The following is a 16,893-nucleotide window of genomic DNA, read 5'->3' as shown; positions in this document are numbered from 1 at the left end:
TTTCTTCCTTGGAGCCAGTCGAAGATGCATGGACTAAGACCTCTGAAACCATAAACTAAAATAAACCCCTACTCCTTTAATTTGTGTGTGTTGGATATTGTGTTTCAGCAACAGTGAAAGGGATTAATATAGCAGTTGTTATAAAGTGATTATTTGTTATATTTAATAAGATACTATTAAAAAATATATGAGCTTACAAATTATTGACCAGTTTGCATGTAGTAAGTAAAAAGAATGAATCACATCTAAAAATGTTGTAATTACAAGGTATTTTTCTCATATCTAACAGGTAAATAATAGAACTGGAGAATAGCTTGAAAAATTAAAAGTCCAACATATTGAAGATATACTCCTAAGTGAAATAAATAAGTCACACATGTGTAAATACTGAATAGTTTCCCTGGTGTGAATAATCTGCAACAATGCATACGATTCTAATAAGATTACTGACATTTAGAAATGGGAAGAAAGGAGCTAAAGGTGTAGGGAAGGTGGGATGGGTAGGAGAAGAGTAAAAAGGGAAAAGAAAAAAATGTGAGAGAATGAAAAGATGAAAATAAAGTGTTTGTAGATGGGGAGGGGAGGAGGGGGTGAAGGGAGGGCAGGGGAAAGGGGAAAAAATGAGAATCAAGACTTGTCATGTAGAGGAACAAGATCCCAACAATGAATGTAACTGTACTGTATCCCTAAAATGTACCAATAAACTCAATTAAAGCCGGAAAAAAATTAAAAGTCCAAAATCCACAGACCAGTGCCAAAGAACTGACAGCTGGGCCAAGAAGGCAGAAACTCCTCATCACCAATAAATTGAAGAAGTAGGATCCTGAAAATAGACTCAAAACCCAAAAGTAGTTACACCTGGAATACACTTCTGAGAAGGAGTCAATTCCTAAATAATCTGAATACTGGCAACAAAGCTATTTGCCATAAGCAATTTACAAACATCAACTCAAGAATCAACCTTTAAAAAATAGAAAATGAGAAGACACTTAAACAAGATGCAACTCCCACAGACTTTCAGCTCACCAAAGACAAACTCCATGAGCAATCAAGTGGAATAATATGAAAGCCACCACCTGGACTCTCTGAAGTGGTAACAGCAGAAGTAACAAAGCAAATGAGTAAGACTCTAGAAAAAAATCAAATTAGAAATAATTTGCCAGATAACTACAGAAATGGTGACAAGAATAATGACACAGACAAAATAAAAAAAAATACAGGAGTTTAGGAATGGGATGGGAGCCATGAATGCTGATCACAGAAAAGAAATGGAATCCATGAAACAGATTCAAATAGATATCCAGAAGATTAAAAACTCCACTGAAGATATACACAGCAGAATGAGCCAATGTGAGGACATAATATCAGATATGAGAGACAAGGTTGCAGTTAGCAATTAAGAAAAGAGAGATTTCTCAAAAATAGTAAAGGATCATGAGAAATCAATCCAGCAGCCATTAGACGACATAAAGAAGAACAACATAAGATTGATTTGGGTTAATGAAAAAGCAAGAGATAGCACAAATGACATAAAGAACATGTTCTCAAGAGTAATGGCAGGAAACTTTCCAAAGAGGGGAAAAATAACTTAACATAGAGATAACTTAGGCATTTAGACCTCCGATTAGTCATGACAACCCCCCCAAAAAAATCAACTTCCCCCAGGCATATAATAGTCAAGATTCCAGAAATTCAACACAAGGACAGAATATTAAAAATCAGAGAAAAGAAACTAATAACCTATAAAGGAAAGCCCATCAGAATCACAGCAAGCTTCTCAGTACAAACCATTACGTCAAGGAGAGCTTGGAATGAAGTAATGCAAGCCCTAAAGAAAAACAACCTCCAACCCAGAATGATGTACCCTGCAAAACTATCCTTCAAAATTGATGGAGAAAAAAGATACTTCCACGACAAAGAACACCCAAAGATATTCATGACCACCAAACCAGCACTCTAAAGTTTTCTGAAGGATATTCTAGAAAGAGACAATAAGAATTACAATTCCATGAACCCCAACAGAAATAATCCACCAGGCAAGGCAAGAAATTAAAGAGAGAAGGAAAAAAGGAAGCCAATAGCAGAAAAAAAAATGACAGAGATAAGACAATACATATCGTTATAACCACCAATGTTAATACTCTTAATTCACCAATCAAAAGAAACAGACTGGAAGCATGGATAAAAAAGCAAGATCCAACAATATGCTGCATACACAACTAATTGAAAAACAAATTCACAGAATGAAAGTGAAGGGATGGAAAACAATATTCCATAAGAAAGGAAACTGGAAAAAAGCAGGAGTAGCTATTCTATTTGCAGACAATGTGGACTTCAAGCCAAGACTGATTTAAGAGGGACAAAAAAGGTTACTACATCCTTGTATATGGATCAATCCAAGAGGAAGAGATAACAATCCTAAACATATACACACCAAATATCAGCACACCAAACTATACAAAACAAATATTAGTGAGCAGGAAAAAATCATATAAGCACTAATACAGTTGTAATGAGTGATCTTAATACCTCACAGTTACAAACAGACAGATAAGACAAAAAAAAATCAAAAATAAAATATTAGAATTGAACTGAACTTGGGAACTATTAGACTTAATAGATGTCTACAGAGTGTTCCACCCCACAACATCAGAATACACATTCTCAGCTGCACAAGGGACTTTTTCCAAAATAGACCATATACTTGCTCATAGAACATGCTTAAGTAAATGAAAAAGAATTGAAATAATCCCATGCATATTATCAGACCATAGTAAAATGAAATTGGAAGTCAATGGCAAAAGAAACCACAGGAACTTCATAAACACATGAAAATTAAATAACACCTTCCTGAACAACCAAAAGGTCACAGATGTAATCAAAGAAGAAATCAGACAATTTCTGCAAGTAAACAATAATGACAACACAACATACTAGAACTTATGGGATGCAATGGAAGCATGCCATTAGCAATGAAAAGGGTAAAATCACAACAGGTCCCGCAGAGATCCATCAGATAATCAATACCTACTTTGAGAACCAGTATTCTAACAAGATAGAAAACACAGATAAAATGAACAGATTCCTAGATACATATAATTAACAAAGCTGAATCAAGAAGATATAGAAATTATAAATAAACCAGTATTAGCCAATAAACTTGAATTAAAATTAAATTAAATTAAAAACTACCAACAAATAAAAGCCCAGTCCCTGATGGATTCGCTGCTGAATTCAATAAGAAATTTAGAGAAAACAGGTTTAAATGCTTAATTGTTTCTCTGAGAAAATGAATGTGGAAAGAAGGACTGAGATGTTGGAAAATGGGAAGAAAATGGAAAATGGGGAGGGAACAAGGGAGGAGGAAGGGAGAAAGGAAGGAAGGGACAAGAAAAATGTGAAAATAGAAGGAAAAAATAGAAACAAGTCTTTTGTACATAGGGGGAGGGAGCTTGAAAGGAGGAGTGGGAAAAAAGAAAATTTATTAAAAATAAAGCAAGGTTAAAAAATAATTTAATTGAAAAATTTAAAAAATTGAAAGTCCAATTAAAACTCAGCCCCTGGGAAAGATAAAATCAAATATGTGCCCATAAACAACATTCTTTAAATCTGAATCAATTAAAGAGTGTCTAGTGAAGCTTTTTGACCCAGACAATGTGATTCAACAAAAAGAAACAGAATATAGTAGATGCCTGACAAATTTAGGTCACCTATTACTAAGACAGAGGGAGATGTGAATGAATGAAGTAATATTTGGCTGCTGCTATCAGCTGGAAAGAAAAGTCAAAGACACAAAATTGCAAATATATATATGAATGACATATATACATTATGAACCTTGATGAAGAAACTATTTGAGACTTTAAAAAATTTACTCTGTCAGCACAGTAATATTTATAATATTTATATTTATATTTATAATTAATATTTATAATATTAATATTTAATATTTTCCTGGACTAGCCAACAAATTTAGACAAGATACAGAAGGGTAAAAATTAAAGATACAAATTATTTGGGTGCAGTGGTATTGCCTATAATCTCAGCACTTCGGGAGGCTGAGGCAAGACAAATGCAAATTCAAGTCCAGCTTAGGCAATTTAGTGATTTAGCAAGACCCTGTCTCAAAATAAAAAGAAATTTAAAAGCTGGGGCTAGCCAGAGATTTAGCTCAGCGGTTCTGCTGCCTGCCTTGCAAGCACAAGGACCCAAGTTTGATCCCTAGTACCAAAAAAATAAAAAATAAAATAAAAGCTGGGGCTATAACTCAGCATGAAGGCCCTGAGTTCAATCCAAAGTATTAAAAAAAAAAAAGAAAAAAAGCCGGGGGTTTAGCTCAGCAGTTCAGTGGCCTGCCTTGCAAGTGCAAGGACCCAAGTTCAATCTCTGGTACCAAAAAAAAATAAAAAATAAAAAATAAAAAAAAGGAAAAAAAAAGAAAAAAATATGCTAATATACCTAATACCCTAAGATAATTAATAAGAGAAATAAGCTTCTTATTGTTTTTGCCAAATATAAATATACCGAATAGCTTTTTATATACAAACCATAATCAATACAAAGTCATATTAAGGAGTATATTAAGGAAAGGGTCCAATTATAATAAAAAGAAAAAACACTAAGATTGTTCTATGCATAATAAAAATAAGTAATATTCAGCATCAATACAAAGGAACCCCCTTTAGAAGTTTTCAAAAAATAAAGTAAATTTTTCAAAAAATAAGAGATAATCTTAAACAGAAAAATTTGGTATTGTAGAATATCAATCCTTCTAAAATTAATCCATAAATTTAAAGGAATTTTAATGAAAATATGAAAAAAATAAAATACAGTGAACTCCATCTGGAAAAGTAAGCATTCAAAAGATAGCCAGGAAAATTATAATTATAAGGAATAATCAGGAAAGATTAGCCCTGCCAATATATTAAATCATATTATGAAGTGACAATAATTAAAACAATTTGGCAGTGGAAAAGATGTGCACACATCAATGAAACAGAATGGAAAGGCAAAAACGCCAAACCAAAGTGAAATAGGAAAGATGATTTTTCAAATAAATGGAGAAAAAGTGATGTGATATTCCATAAATATTGTTGTGGTAGCTGGCTATCCATTTAGGAAAAAAACAGAACAGAAACATGAGTGCTTATCTAATTTTACTTCAAAAATCAAAAGTTTAAAGGTTAAACATAATGTAGTTCCAAAAATAAAACTATGAGTATTTATATTAAAAATGGTAGGAACTTTTCCAAATAGACATAAAAATGGGGGAACTATGTATACACAAAAATTTAAAATTTTCTCTGTAGCTAATATTCTGAAAACCAAGTCAAAACGTTCTACAAACCAGGGAAAACACTTCCACCCATATAAAAGATTTCTGAAGTGTATAATTTGTTTTAAAGAACAGACTCTCAGGAGAGAATAGGTATATGAATAACAGAGAAAGAGAAGTCACCCAGTGTCCCCAAATCACATTATGATAACTATCTTACTTTAAAATGAAGATCAACTAATGACATTTTAAATGCACACTGCTAAAAATTAAAAACTCTAATGAAACATAATTCTGGTAAGATGAGGAAAGATACTTTCAGGCAAGTGTTGGAGGAAAACAAACATTCTTTTGGACAAATACACAATTTGTAGAAATTTGTATAAAAATGTAATCTTTGACCCAGTGATCAGTCGCCCCCCCTTGTGAAGAGAGATCATTTACTTCACTGATAAGATAAAATTAGCATTTGTTTACTAACATCACAGGAAGTTCTGTGAGGTCTAAACTGATGAGAAATGCATACCGACAATGCTGACACAAAGGACAACTAGGAGCAAAACAAAAAAATGTCTCACCACAGTAAAATCCTGCAAACACCAAATACGTTGTCTTATACATATCAGCGGCTCCTTCTCCAGTCAGATAAAAATGCAAATGCTAGGTGACTGAGAACTTGCTATGTCTATTCAGTATTGCCCTCTCTAATATAGCGATGGACATATTTTGGATTTGGTAATTGCTCCTGGACTACCCCGTCCTACAAAGTAGATTCCTGAGCTGCTACTGCAGAGGTACTGATACAGTTTCTCGAGGACTATAAAACAGTACACCCAAAGCAAAGATGAGAGATTGAAATTAGAACCAGCAAAACATGACACATTCTGTAAAACTGCAAGCAAGTTTTTAAGTTTTCTGATAATGGCAGGAGAGAAAGAGAAACCAGGAGGAGAGAGGGACAACAGTCATTACAGAGGCAGAATGTGGAATCAATGATTCTTTATAATAAATTAATCCATTATGTAGCCTTAAAAGAAACAAGATTGAAAGATCAGGAAATGATGACTATGTAAAAATGGCCACAGAAGTAGCGAGAACACAGCACACGCAGGTTGGTCCCATAATATATGTATGGGTTGCTCAACAAAACCTAATGTCACAGGTAGTGGTGTCTGGGGAGAAAAGCCCCTCAGGGAAGGATTTTTTTTTTTAAAAAAAAAGGATATTGTGGCACTATGCTTTCTATAAAAAATAGAAGAATTTTCTGAAAATCCCTGGTTATAATGACAACTTCAACGTTTCTCCAGTTTCACATGAAACACAAAATATTTTTTAGAAAACAGATGGTATATAAACACATGCCTCTATATTTATCTAATAACATTTCCATTTGTATTTAATTTATCAATGTATTTAGTTCTACATACTTATAAAATGCTTTTCTGCCTGCCTCACAAGCTCAAGGTCCCGAGTTCAATCCCCAGTACAAAAAAAAAAAAAAATCCTTTGTATCTATACATAATTAATATATAAATGTACATACTTATATACGTTTATACCTAATAATATTATAATAGAGTCTATTAAGGAAGGAGAGGAAGAGCACAGGGCTGGACCCAGGAACAACCAATATTTAGAGAATAAACAAAAAGGAACCAGTAAGTAAACAGGACAAAGTAGTGAGCAAGGGAGTGATACAGGCAACATGAGGAATTGCAGAAGCCAAGAGAAGAAACAGTTTCAAGAAGGAGGGGATAGTTAGTTAACTGTATCACACAGTAAGACAAAGAGATAACTGAAAAAGACTGACCCTCAGACTTTGAAGATGATACAATGGTGATCCCAATACACAGCAGTCAGGTGGGGTGAGATCCCACTGAAGTGCATTAGAGAGAAAAAGGGAAGTCCGTGCAGAGAAGACATGAAAGCCTTTTTGAACACAGGCCAGGAATTTAGCTCAGTGGCTCTGCCGCCTGCCTTGCAAGCACATGGTCCTGAGTTCGATCCCCGGTACAGAAAAAAAAAGAAGAAGAAGAAAAACCCTTTTTGATACCTTATACTGTGATGATAACAGAAAGAGATGAGTAGTTAGAGGAGCCTATGGGGTGGAGGAAGGGGATTTAGGCTAGATTCAGTTGGGTCATTTGGGCCATTGAGAAAATTGAACTGGAAAAGAAAAAGCTAATGATCCAGAAGAAAAGAGCTAACTAGTAACACAAAGAAGTGGAGAAAAAGTGGGATCCTGAGCATAAGAGGAAGCTCACAGACTACATGTGGACAGTTCAGCCACATCCATAGAGCAAGAGCAGAATAGGAACACACATAGGTAAGAGAAGAAATACAGTAGGAAGAACAGATATGGCAGAAAGTTTAGAGAATTCCTGTCCGATTGCTTAGGTTTTGAGAAAGGATGAAATATCAAGGAAAGGTATTTCCAAGACGGATACCACAGGGAATCAGTACCATGGTGGCTGCAATAACCAATCATCACTAGTTTACGGTGCACACTTTAGGCCAAGTACATTCATGATCTCACCCAGTCCCCACAGCCAGCCAATGAAGTGATAAGACTAAAGTGTCCACTTCCATCAGGACGAGTGAAGTTTAAAGAGATTATGAACCATGACTTGGGAGTTAAGCATTCTCAATTCAAAACCAAACCATAACCTGTAACCGCTTTAAGCCCTTCATTCCTACACACGTGTACACACACATACACACACACAAACACACACACACACACAGCAATAGGATGTTGTACTACCCATAAGCAGCATGCGTAACCATGCTTCCTCTTGTGAGAAAGCAAAATAAGAAGGTAACTTTGCTCAGCCAGTTCTATTCCTCTCTTATATCATCATCGAGTTTAACTCGATAAACTTAATAGCCCTGTTAGCATGGTTCTTAATTACTGTTTTCTCAAAATATGTATTGGAGTTAGCAAAATAAGAAGGTAACTTTGCTCAGCCAGTTCTATTCCTCTCTTATATCATCATCGAGTTTGTTTTAACTCGATAAACTTAATAGCCCTGTTAGCATGGTTCTTAATTACTGTTCTCTCAAAATATGTATTGGAGCTCTCTGATTACACTTAATATGTAATAGAAATAATGTAAAACCACTTAGTCTTTTGATGTTGGAAGCCTAGAAATAAGAGACTTGTTGAAGTGCAGAAGTCACACCCGGCACGAGACACTGTGATAGAGATGTGAGGATGGTGGGAAAGTGACATTTTGAATGATAAACACTCAACCAAAGGAAATGAATGATTTGTTCAATAATAATGCCAATAATAATGCCTTAAATATAATTAATGTATTTTATTTCTTAAGCCCAGCAAAAAAAAGAGGAAAAAAAGATGGGTTAAAAACAAGTTATCAAAACTTCCTATCTCACCAGAATTAAAATTGACATGAAAAAATGTATGCTCAATTGGAAAACTCATTACTATGTATCATTTAACAATATAGCCTAATTAAAATTTTACCAAAACATAATTCTCCACGTGATTTAAACATGTTCTATTTCCTTAAGGTTTAAAAAGTATTTAAACTATTTCATATTTATAATAGCTTTTTAAAGCGTCTCATAAAATAAAATTAGTTTCTAACAAATTTATTTGGTGGACAACAGTTCCTTTTGACTTTGAAAGGTCAGGGGGAGGACAACTTGAAAAATCTAAATATATTCTTTTGTCTGATATATAAAGAATAAATGTTGAAGTCAGCAAGAAAGTGCATCTAATTTTAATTATCTCAAGTGGAAATTCCCACTGTGGGACTCTTCAGAGAAAAGCCACAAAACAAAATTTATTTTGGGAAAATATCCTAATGCAAAACACTATTGTGTGAAACTATATCCCAATAGGCACTTGGTGATGCGAGGGGAAAAAATCCTACACTGCCCCAAGTCAAAGCTATAAAGCTATTTCAGGGGTATATTTTTTAAACCTTCCCACTTCTGAAAATCAAGAGACCATATTTTAATTGAAGAATAAAGGGGAAGCCTTTAAGTAACGTAACAAATGAATTTAACTCTGGGTAATGAATTAGTAGATGCCACATGGAACGTAAAATGGTACTGGGAAGGTAGCGCATTGTGACTTTTAGGTCCATTTTTGCCAAATCAGGGTTTAACCTCAGTAGTGAACTTCAAAAAACAAGCAATTCTGAATTAAATTATTGATCTGAAAATAACTTGCATCCTATCTTCTGCCAGCGGAATGTATGGCTTTGCGAATTCATGCATTTACGACCACAAGCAACAGAGCAGTTCAAGATGTTAGAATCGTCATTACTTTTATTTCTAAACAAGGCACATCTGTTCTCACAAAACTTTACTCCAAGTTTTTAAGATAATCCCACTTTTATATATGTTCTTTAAAGCTCAACTAAAGAGACAAATAATTTTTCCGTCACCTTTTTATTAATGCATGCGTACTTTTTTTCATGTTTCCCCCAAATCATGTTATTTGTGAGCACATAAAGGGACAGCAGTGATCCTACTGACTAGAGTGGAAGATGTGACCGCCACAGGGCCTCTCAGAATAGGGATTCCAAGGCCATAAATCCTGTAACCCACACAGTCACTACTCTGAAGGGGAGCCACCACAGATAACATCTGTTGTCTTAAGTGACGAAAAGCACTCACTGTATTTTATTTCTGTGTGTGTTTACCTTTTGTCCATCTCTCCCTGGTTCTCCTTTGTAACCTGGTTGTCCACGTACTCCCTAAATTAATCACAAAATTAAAATATGTTAATTATATTTTTGGTTCACTAGAAATGAGATTTCTAACATGTGCAGAAACAGATCACGTACTTGTATTCCTGGAGATCCTGGAACACCTGGTGATCCTGAGATTCCCTGATATCCCTAAAGAAAAATAAAAAATTAGTAACATTTCATTGTGTTTTCCAAGCGTAGCTCTCCACTTCAAGATGAACTCTGCTCTCAAGTTTGTTATACCTGAAACTTCACTTAGTGACTTTTAAAACACTCGACATAGTAAAGCATCAAATGCTTAATAGTCAATATCCCATTATCTTAATTAAATCCTTAAAAACGCATAAGAAAAGACCTTTAAAATCTCTAGATTCATAACATATATCTGTGTACACTTAAAAAGAAATCTTTGGAATGAAAATGCAGAATCAATGTTCTACAAATACAGAATTCTTAAACAAACATCCTGCACACTGGGAAGATACTTGACACATTCAAGAGAAAAGCACCTAAAGATACTGCAGAAGTAAGCAAACTTAGTACAGTTTTTACTACCTGATCGATGGTGATCGAAATTAATTGCTGGAGCTAAGCAAGCCTTGATGAATGTTATTCTTCACCTTTACATTTATAATAATCTTTTGCTTGCTAATTCTAGAAAGCTGCTGATGTTAAATTCAAGACAGGGCTGTGACATGTTCCCCTTCCTCCCAAAGAATGAGCTGTCTGTTACGGGAAGGGCATGAAGAGGAGCAACTTATAGGTCCAGTGCTACTTATGCCTTCCTCAAGAAACCAGACCCTTGGTAATACAGCAGAACTCTTTTAATCACACACAAACCATTCTTCATTCAGTCCATCACAACTCATCTTCAAACAAGATCAAAGGCCCTGGCCTTCATCTAGTTTTCTTAGGGGCAATTTCAGGTTAACTCAAACTACTATTCACTTCTGATACATTTACAATCCATTCAGATTTTTGGACCTTACTACTTGGGTACAGGTATCTGTAGTGAATAGGAGCTATGCAGATCCCATTAAAATTCCCAATTATAGTAATACCTTGGTTCACCAAAAATTCTTCCCACAGATAATTTAGTGCACAAAAAAAAAAAGTGTTCGACAAAATTTTGCTTCTGTTCATAAACTGCAACACACTGGGTAACAAACACAACCTTGGGCATCTTCCCTACACATGTACAAATGCAGCCATCTTCCCCAAAACTGTAAAACAAATTGTTTGTGAACCAAGGTATCACTGTAGTTTTTCATGCTTAAATCCAAAAGCCTCATTTCCACGTGGCTATTCATGTACGGCTGCATGGCCCTCATATTCACCTACTTCACTGTCAGTATGTTTTACTGTAAAGACATCTCAATTCACTGATTTTCTACTCACTTTCAAATACTCTTCTAATATCCTTTGCTAGCTATGATAATAATAATGGCTCTCTCTGAAAGTTAAATCTTAGATTATTGATTTTCTCTTTTTTACATGCAGTTACACTCATTTATAAATGCTTTCTTACACATTTCTAGAATGATGCTGATTATAGAATTTCCATTACCAATGCTCACCCTTCCTTCACACTCCATTCAATTGTCCATATGTTACACTGTGCTTTTCCACAGTATTATGGCTTAGGTCTAAAAATCTCCCCCGAAGCCTCATATGCTCACAGGTAGGGATTTTGGTAGGTGATTGGATTATGGCATTTATAGCTGGCTTACTATTAGAAGGCAGGTCATTGAAGGCTTGGCCTAGAAAGACATATCTCCCTCTCCAGCCCCTCCACACATGCCCTCTGTTTCCTGTCCACCACGCTTTGAGCAGCTCTTCTCCAACATGCCCCTGTGTTATGCTGTCCTGCCTTGGACCTAGTTGACCATGGACTGAAAACTCTGCAAAGTGTGAACCAAAATAAAATTTTCCACCTTTAAACTGCATATGTTAGGTATTTTATCCCAGTGACAAATGATTAAGAGAATGATTTTTCAGATGTAAATTTTTCTGCTGAGTCATTTTGTCCATCCTCAAATATTTCACTTCAACAGGTAACAATTAGCCTCACAGTCCACTTCCCTGTACACCATACAAAACAACCTGCAATGTTGAAAACCACCATCTGCTCTCTGGGTTGCCATGGTCCCTGGGTCAGTGGATTATGAAATGATCTAACCCATCTCTGCATTTACAGCATTTAACACATTGGCACATTTTTGTTGATCAAACACTGGATGAATTTACTTTTAAGTAATACATGCTGTACACAAGTATATAAAATCTCTGCCCAATGAATGGTGTTATGTTTCTACAGCATGCACTAGTAAACTGAATTTTCAGTAATATAATGTGGTTCCTGCTGTCAAAGTCAGTTAAAAGAAAAACTAAAGCAAATACAATAGAGCTTGTTTAAATTATCCCTCGACCACTTCTGCTATTTCTGAATTTCCTTCCTTCAACCACTTTGGAATAAGACAGACCACAACTTGAGTCTCAACTCTGTCCCTGCTGTCAGTTTACTCAGCTAGATGACTTATGAATGTCATCAGTGACTATGTCCTTCAGGCCCTTCAAAGCCCTCTGTGCAACCTCTGGATAATCCAACATGATTCACAAGAGACTACTGTAATTCAGAAAAATAATAATAGTAATGATTTACATGTATGTATTTATGATGTTCCACACTAACTGCTTTACATCAAATAATCCACATAATCTTCACAATCACTCTTTATCAATGGTCCTAAATTATCCCCACTTTCAGATGAGGAAATTAAGACACAAAAGCTTTAACAGCTTGTACCAAGTTATGCAGCTCATAAGTTGTCAAAGCCAAGGAACACGCTCTCTCAGAGAGTGCTTCATGGTAGACCAGACACGATCATTCTAGACTGGCTCATCAGATTCAGAGAAGTCCACTTTTCCAGGCTATTTTTAAACTGTTGATTAATTTTGAGTGCCCAGAAAAAAGGAATGTTCATAATATTCCTCAAAAGAAAGTTACTGTGCAGAATGGCTATTAATCAAGCTGGTCAGTAAATTGCAAAGCTGGTCAGTAAAGTTCAAATTTAATAAACTTTTTTACTTTCGATTATTTTCAAATGTTAAACCAAATGCTACACCTGTCTTATTACACTGTTGAAATAAAGTTGATCTTTTATTTTAGATTAAAAGCTGTTGCACTGTCTCTTTCTGGTTGTTGATGGGATGCATTTGTTATAGAGGATACAATGCATTTTAATATATTAAAACAATGTGGAAATGCCCTACACTGTGTTCCCAGCTTACCTCTGACTCATAATGTGACCTCAAACAGAGTCACTGAAACTCCAGATCATGGGAGGTAACACAGTGAAGTGGAAAGACAATGAATTTTAAAACTGGAAAAGACCTTGGGCTAAGTTTTTGCTCCTCCCTTCATTTTCTATGGGATTTTGGCTAAGTCACTTTGGCAAGCAAAGGTTCAGTTGTGAATCACAAGATGGGGTAACAATATCCTATTCACTTTTAAAAGGAAAGAACCATAGTAACAGGTGAAGATTCTGGCAGCTATTAGGTACTCAGTAAATAAAGTTTCTTTCATTTCTTCAACATATCAACAACTGGGAAGCCACAAGAGCCCTGCTTCAAAATGTTACTACAGAGGTTTAACAGCCGCCATTACTGCTCTGGGAAAAGGTAGGTGCAGTCATCCTCATTAGGACTTAACTCTGTGCAACATTCACACAGACAAACATGGCCTCTGTGTATTTTACAATGGCTGCTTGTTTTGCTTTTGGAGGAACTGTAATATAGAATAAGTGCTTCCCACAATAAGAGAATATTGTGCAATATATCTTCTTAAAACTTATAATGAGATGCATTCTTGAAATCTTAGTTGCAGAAAGCAATTCAAAGCTTATTTTAGAAGCTAGAGGAAATATGCTTAGTAACAAAATAAAGAAAACCACAACCACATCCAAACTGGGGGATCCCTGGGCAAAACACCAAAAGAAACTGGATAAAATTCAGAAAAACAAATGTTGGACTAAACATCAGGAAAATAAAGGTTAATGAGGAGGAATATTACTACACAACAATTTCCAAGAAGAAGAAGAAATAAAACATTCACTGACTCATAGTAGGGTACACTAAAACAAGAGAAATGCCCTAAAGGAGGATAAATGATAAGCTTTTCACACAGCCTACTGAATTTTTATTTTTCTGAAGTCATAGGATTCTTCACTATTGCAGAACTGCATCTTTACCATAATCTTTGACTGTTTAACACTGTTCAGTGTGAATTTTACCATTCTGCAATTATTAGTAAATCCAAGTATCTACCCTAATCCCATCTGTGGGATTTCTTGCAGTACTGAAGTCTTTTCCTTGGTCACAGAAAGTCTCTTTGTAAATGAGTCATTTTTTTTTTTTTTAGGAAAAATATCTTCTTCCTGCCAAATTGTGAAGTTGAAGAATACAGCACGAGTTTAATTTTCTTCTATGATTCATAGTTAACAATGCTCCAGGAAAGATATATAACATTGAAATGGATATTAAGGAAACAAAATCCACAAATGTGGAATGGTCACCATATTTTCTGAGTCTAATTCTAATCATGCCATAAAATACTTTGCCAAATTAAACATTATAATGTATTTTCTCAAAGCAATGAGGAGGGTAGATAAATTAGTTTCTCTTAATATTCTAAACTTCAAAATGAGAATAAAATCGTTTTGGATGTCACCCTTCTTTTAAAAATGGAAGAATGTGATCTAAAGTTTATTTTATTACACAATTTTCTTCAAACATTTTCCAAAATTCCAACTGATATTCTTCAGTATAGAGCCAGGGTAACTTAGTAACCAAAATCAAGTGTGTACTTTTAATGTCCACTGTGATTCTGCTGTCACTGGCAGACTTACAAGCACTGTACAACTACTACCAAGAAAATGCAGAAATCTTTGTCATGTACAGAACAAGGTAGGGCAAACCATATCTTAAAAACTGAAAGGACAGAGAAGGTAAATGAAGCACGCAATGGTAGACTGAAGGTACAGCTTATGGGTTTTATGAAGAACTATGATCTTTATCCAAGATGTAAAATTATTTAAACTAAGGCTAAATGATCAGACTGGAAAGATCACTGGCTACACTGGTGAGGGCAGGTGAGAGGGGCACAGGAAAGTGTAGTGGGCAGCTGGGAGGGTCCTACAGGGACAGAAAAAGCTAGGTACAACCCAAGCCCACCTGGGTGTGTTGGGTCTAAATGGATGACAGGTTTTGAGAAGAGAGGGCTTTGGAGTTGTGGAATAATGACCACATTTTTCGTTTGTGCTACGGGGTGGCTAATTCCACCACTGACCAAGAGAGGGACTCTGGAGGAAAACATAGTGTAATGGGCAGTGAAATATAAGGTAGCACAAAAATAAAAGTACTTTTTGCACTAATATCAAAAATTATATTTGACAGGGAGAACCTAAATGGTGTTCTGAAGTAATCAGAATTTTAACTTCAAATGAAAGCAAACTACATTACTATAAAAGAAATTTAATCTAAGCTAATCCTACCTCCCATAGGGAACAGAAATACAAGGCGATAAATACAAAGTGACATCATCTGGTTTCCTACAAAACTGCCTTGGGCTGAGCACAGAAGTGCAAAGTACCACCTACATTTGACAATCTCCACAGATTCAGCTAGGTTCTTAGATCTAGAGCACTGCCTCATTCCTTGAGTGAGGCTGCAAAAATTTATACTAAGCTTATTTTATAAGGAAAGTGCATGACTTTCTAAGACAATTAACGCCATTTTTAATAGTTTCCACTTTACAACCTAATTCTCAAATGATGTTTTGCATACCAAAAGGAAACTATCCATCGCTAACACCATTCCTCCTCTTTCTAGCCACCTGTGTTTTTTCCACAGTAACTAACACCATGTGATGCCATGTTCGTGTATTTATTATTTGTCTCTCACAAATGCGATAGGAACTTCAGCATGTCAGCAGTTTTGTTTGTTAGTTGTGTGCTACTCATTGTTCTATTACTTTCATCTAAGAGTGCCAGGAACCCAGCAAACACTCAAATATAGGCTACATGAATGAATGAATGAAATAGAAATAAAATGTCTATGCACACATTACCATATACATGGAAATACATGGAAAGACATCATTTCTACAGAAACGGAGTGTGGTAAAAAATGAACATGCTTGTCAGCTAAGCTTTGTCTAGGAAAGACTTACGAGGAAATAGTTTTAAATAACATTTTATTACAGTAAAGGGAGTTAACTGCCCATGGTAGGATAATTAATTCACGGTAAATGGTCCATCCTTTAGCTTATCAGTAAGGCTTTCAAAACGGAAAAAGAGAAAGACTGGAGAAGGCAAGAGAGGGTGGAAAAAGGAAGAGATGGACAGAGGAAGAATTGGAAGGAAGAAAGGGAGAGAGGGGAAATGGGAGAGAGGTAAACAGCAGGGGAGAAAATGATACAGTGAATCTTTGTGCTTAGGAACCCAGGCTGAGGCAAAGTGAGAGTTCGGGTAGACAATGTTCTCTCCAGAAGATGTTTCATAACATCTCACAACTAAGCTCCATCTTACAATTCCGTTCCCCAACTAAGTGACAGCCATTCCTTTGGCCTCATTTTAATCATGTCCTTCAACCTCAAATTTCCTACAGCTTTTAAACTGTTGATTCCACAGCTGGTACCATATTCAGTTTAGGACTGGAATGGAGGAAAATATGAAAAGCTCTTCTAATGGATCTTGTATGCGTCCCTATTAATTACTCACCATGTAAAGCTTTCCCCGCATGCCTCAGTACTGCCTGTCCGTGCTTTCATCTTATTCCTGACCATATTCCTGAAGATTTGGGAACAGCCTCCCTCGCTCTGATCATACCTGGATG

The 16,893-nt window shown here is 35.5% G+C and overlaps 1 protein-coding gene across 2 annotated transcripts in view; it reads right to left on the bottom strand.

The window, feature by feature from the left end:
- The window catches only part of Col21a1 (collagen type XXI alpha 1 chain), a 126,002-nt gene that overhangs the window by 70,250 nt on the left and 38,859 nt on the right, over positions 1-16,893 (bottom strand). For both annotated transcript variants that reach the window (XM_033763410.1, XM_010628929.2), the window contains exons 10-11: positions 10,096-10,149; positions 9,952-10,005 (exon numbers count right to left, since the gene is read on the bottom strand). In XM_033763410.1, the coding sequence (XP_033619301.1) occupies positions 9,952-10,005; positions 10,096-10,149 (108 nt within the window). The remainder of the gene's footprint in view (positions 1-9,951; positions 10,006-10,095; positions 10,150-16,893) is intronic.

This window comes from Fukomys damarensis, unplaced genomic scaffold (genome assembly GCF_012274545.1).
Source record: "Fukomys damarensis isolate Sample0158 unplaced genomic scaffold, DMR_v1.0_HiC HiC_scaffold_14, whole genome shotgun sequence".
In the NCBI taxonomy this organism is placed as follows: domain Eukaryota; kingdom Metazoa; phylum Chordata; class Mammalia; order Rodentia; family Bathyergidae; genus Fukomys; species Fukomys damarensis.
Note: the sequence above shows the minus strand (reverse complement) of the source record. Positions and strands in the feature narration are given on the sequence as shown.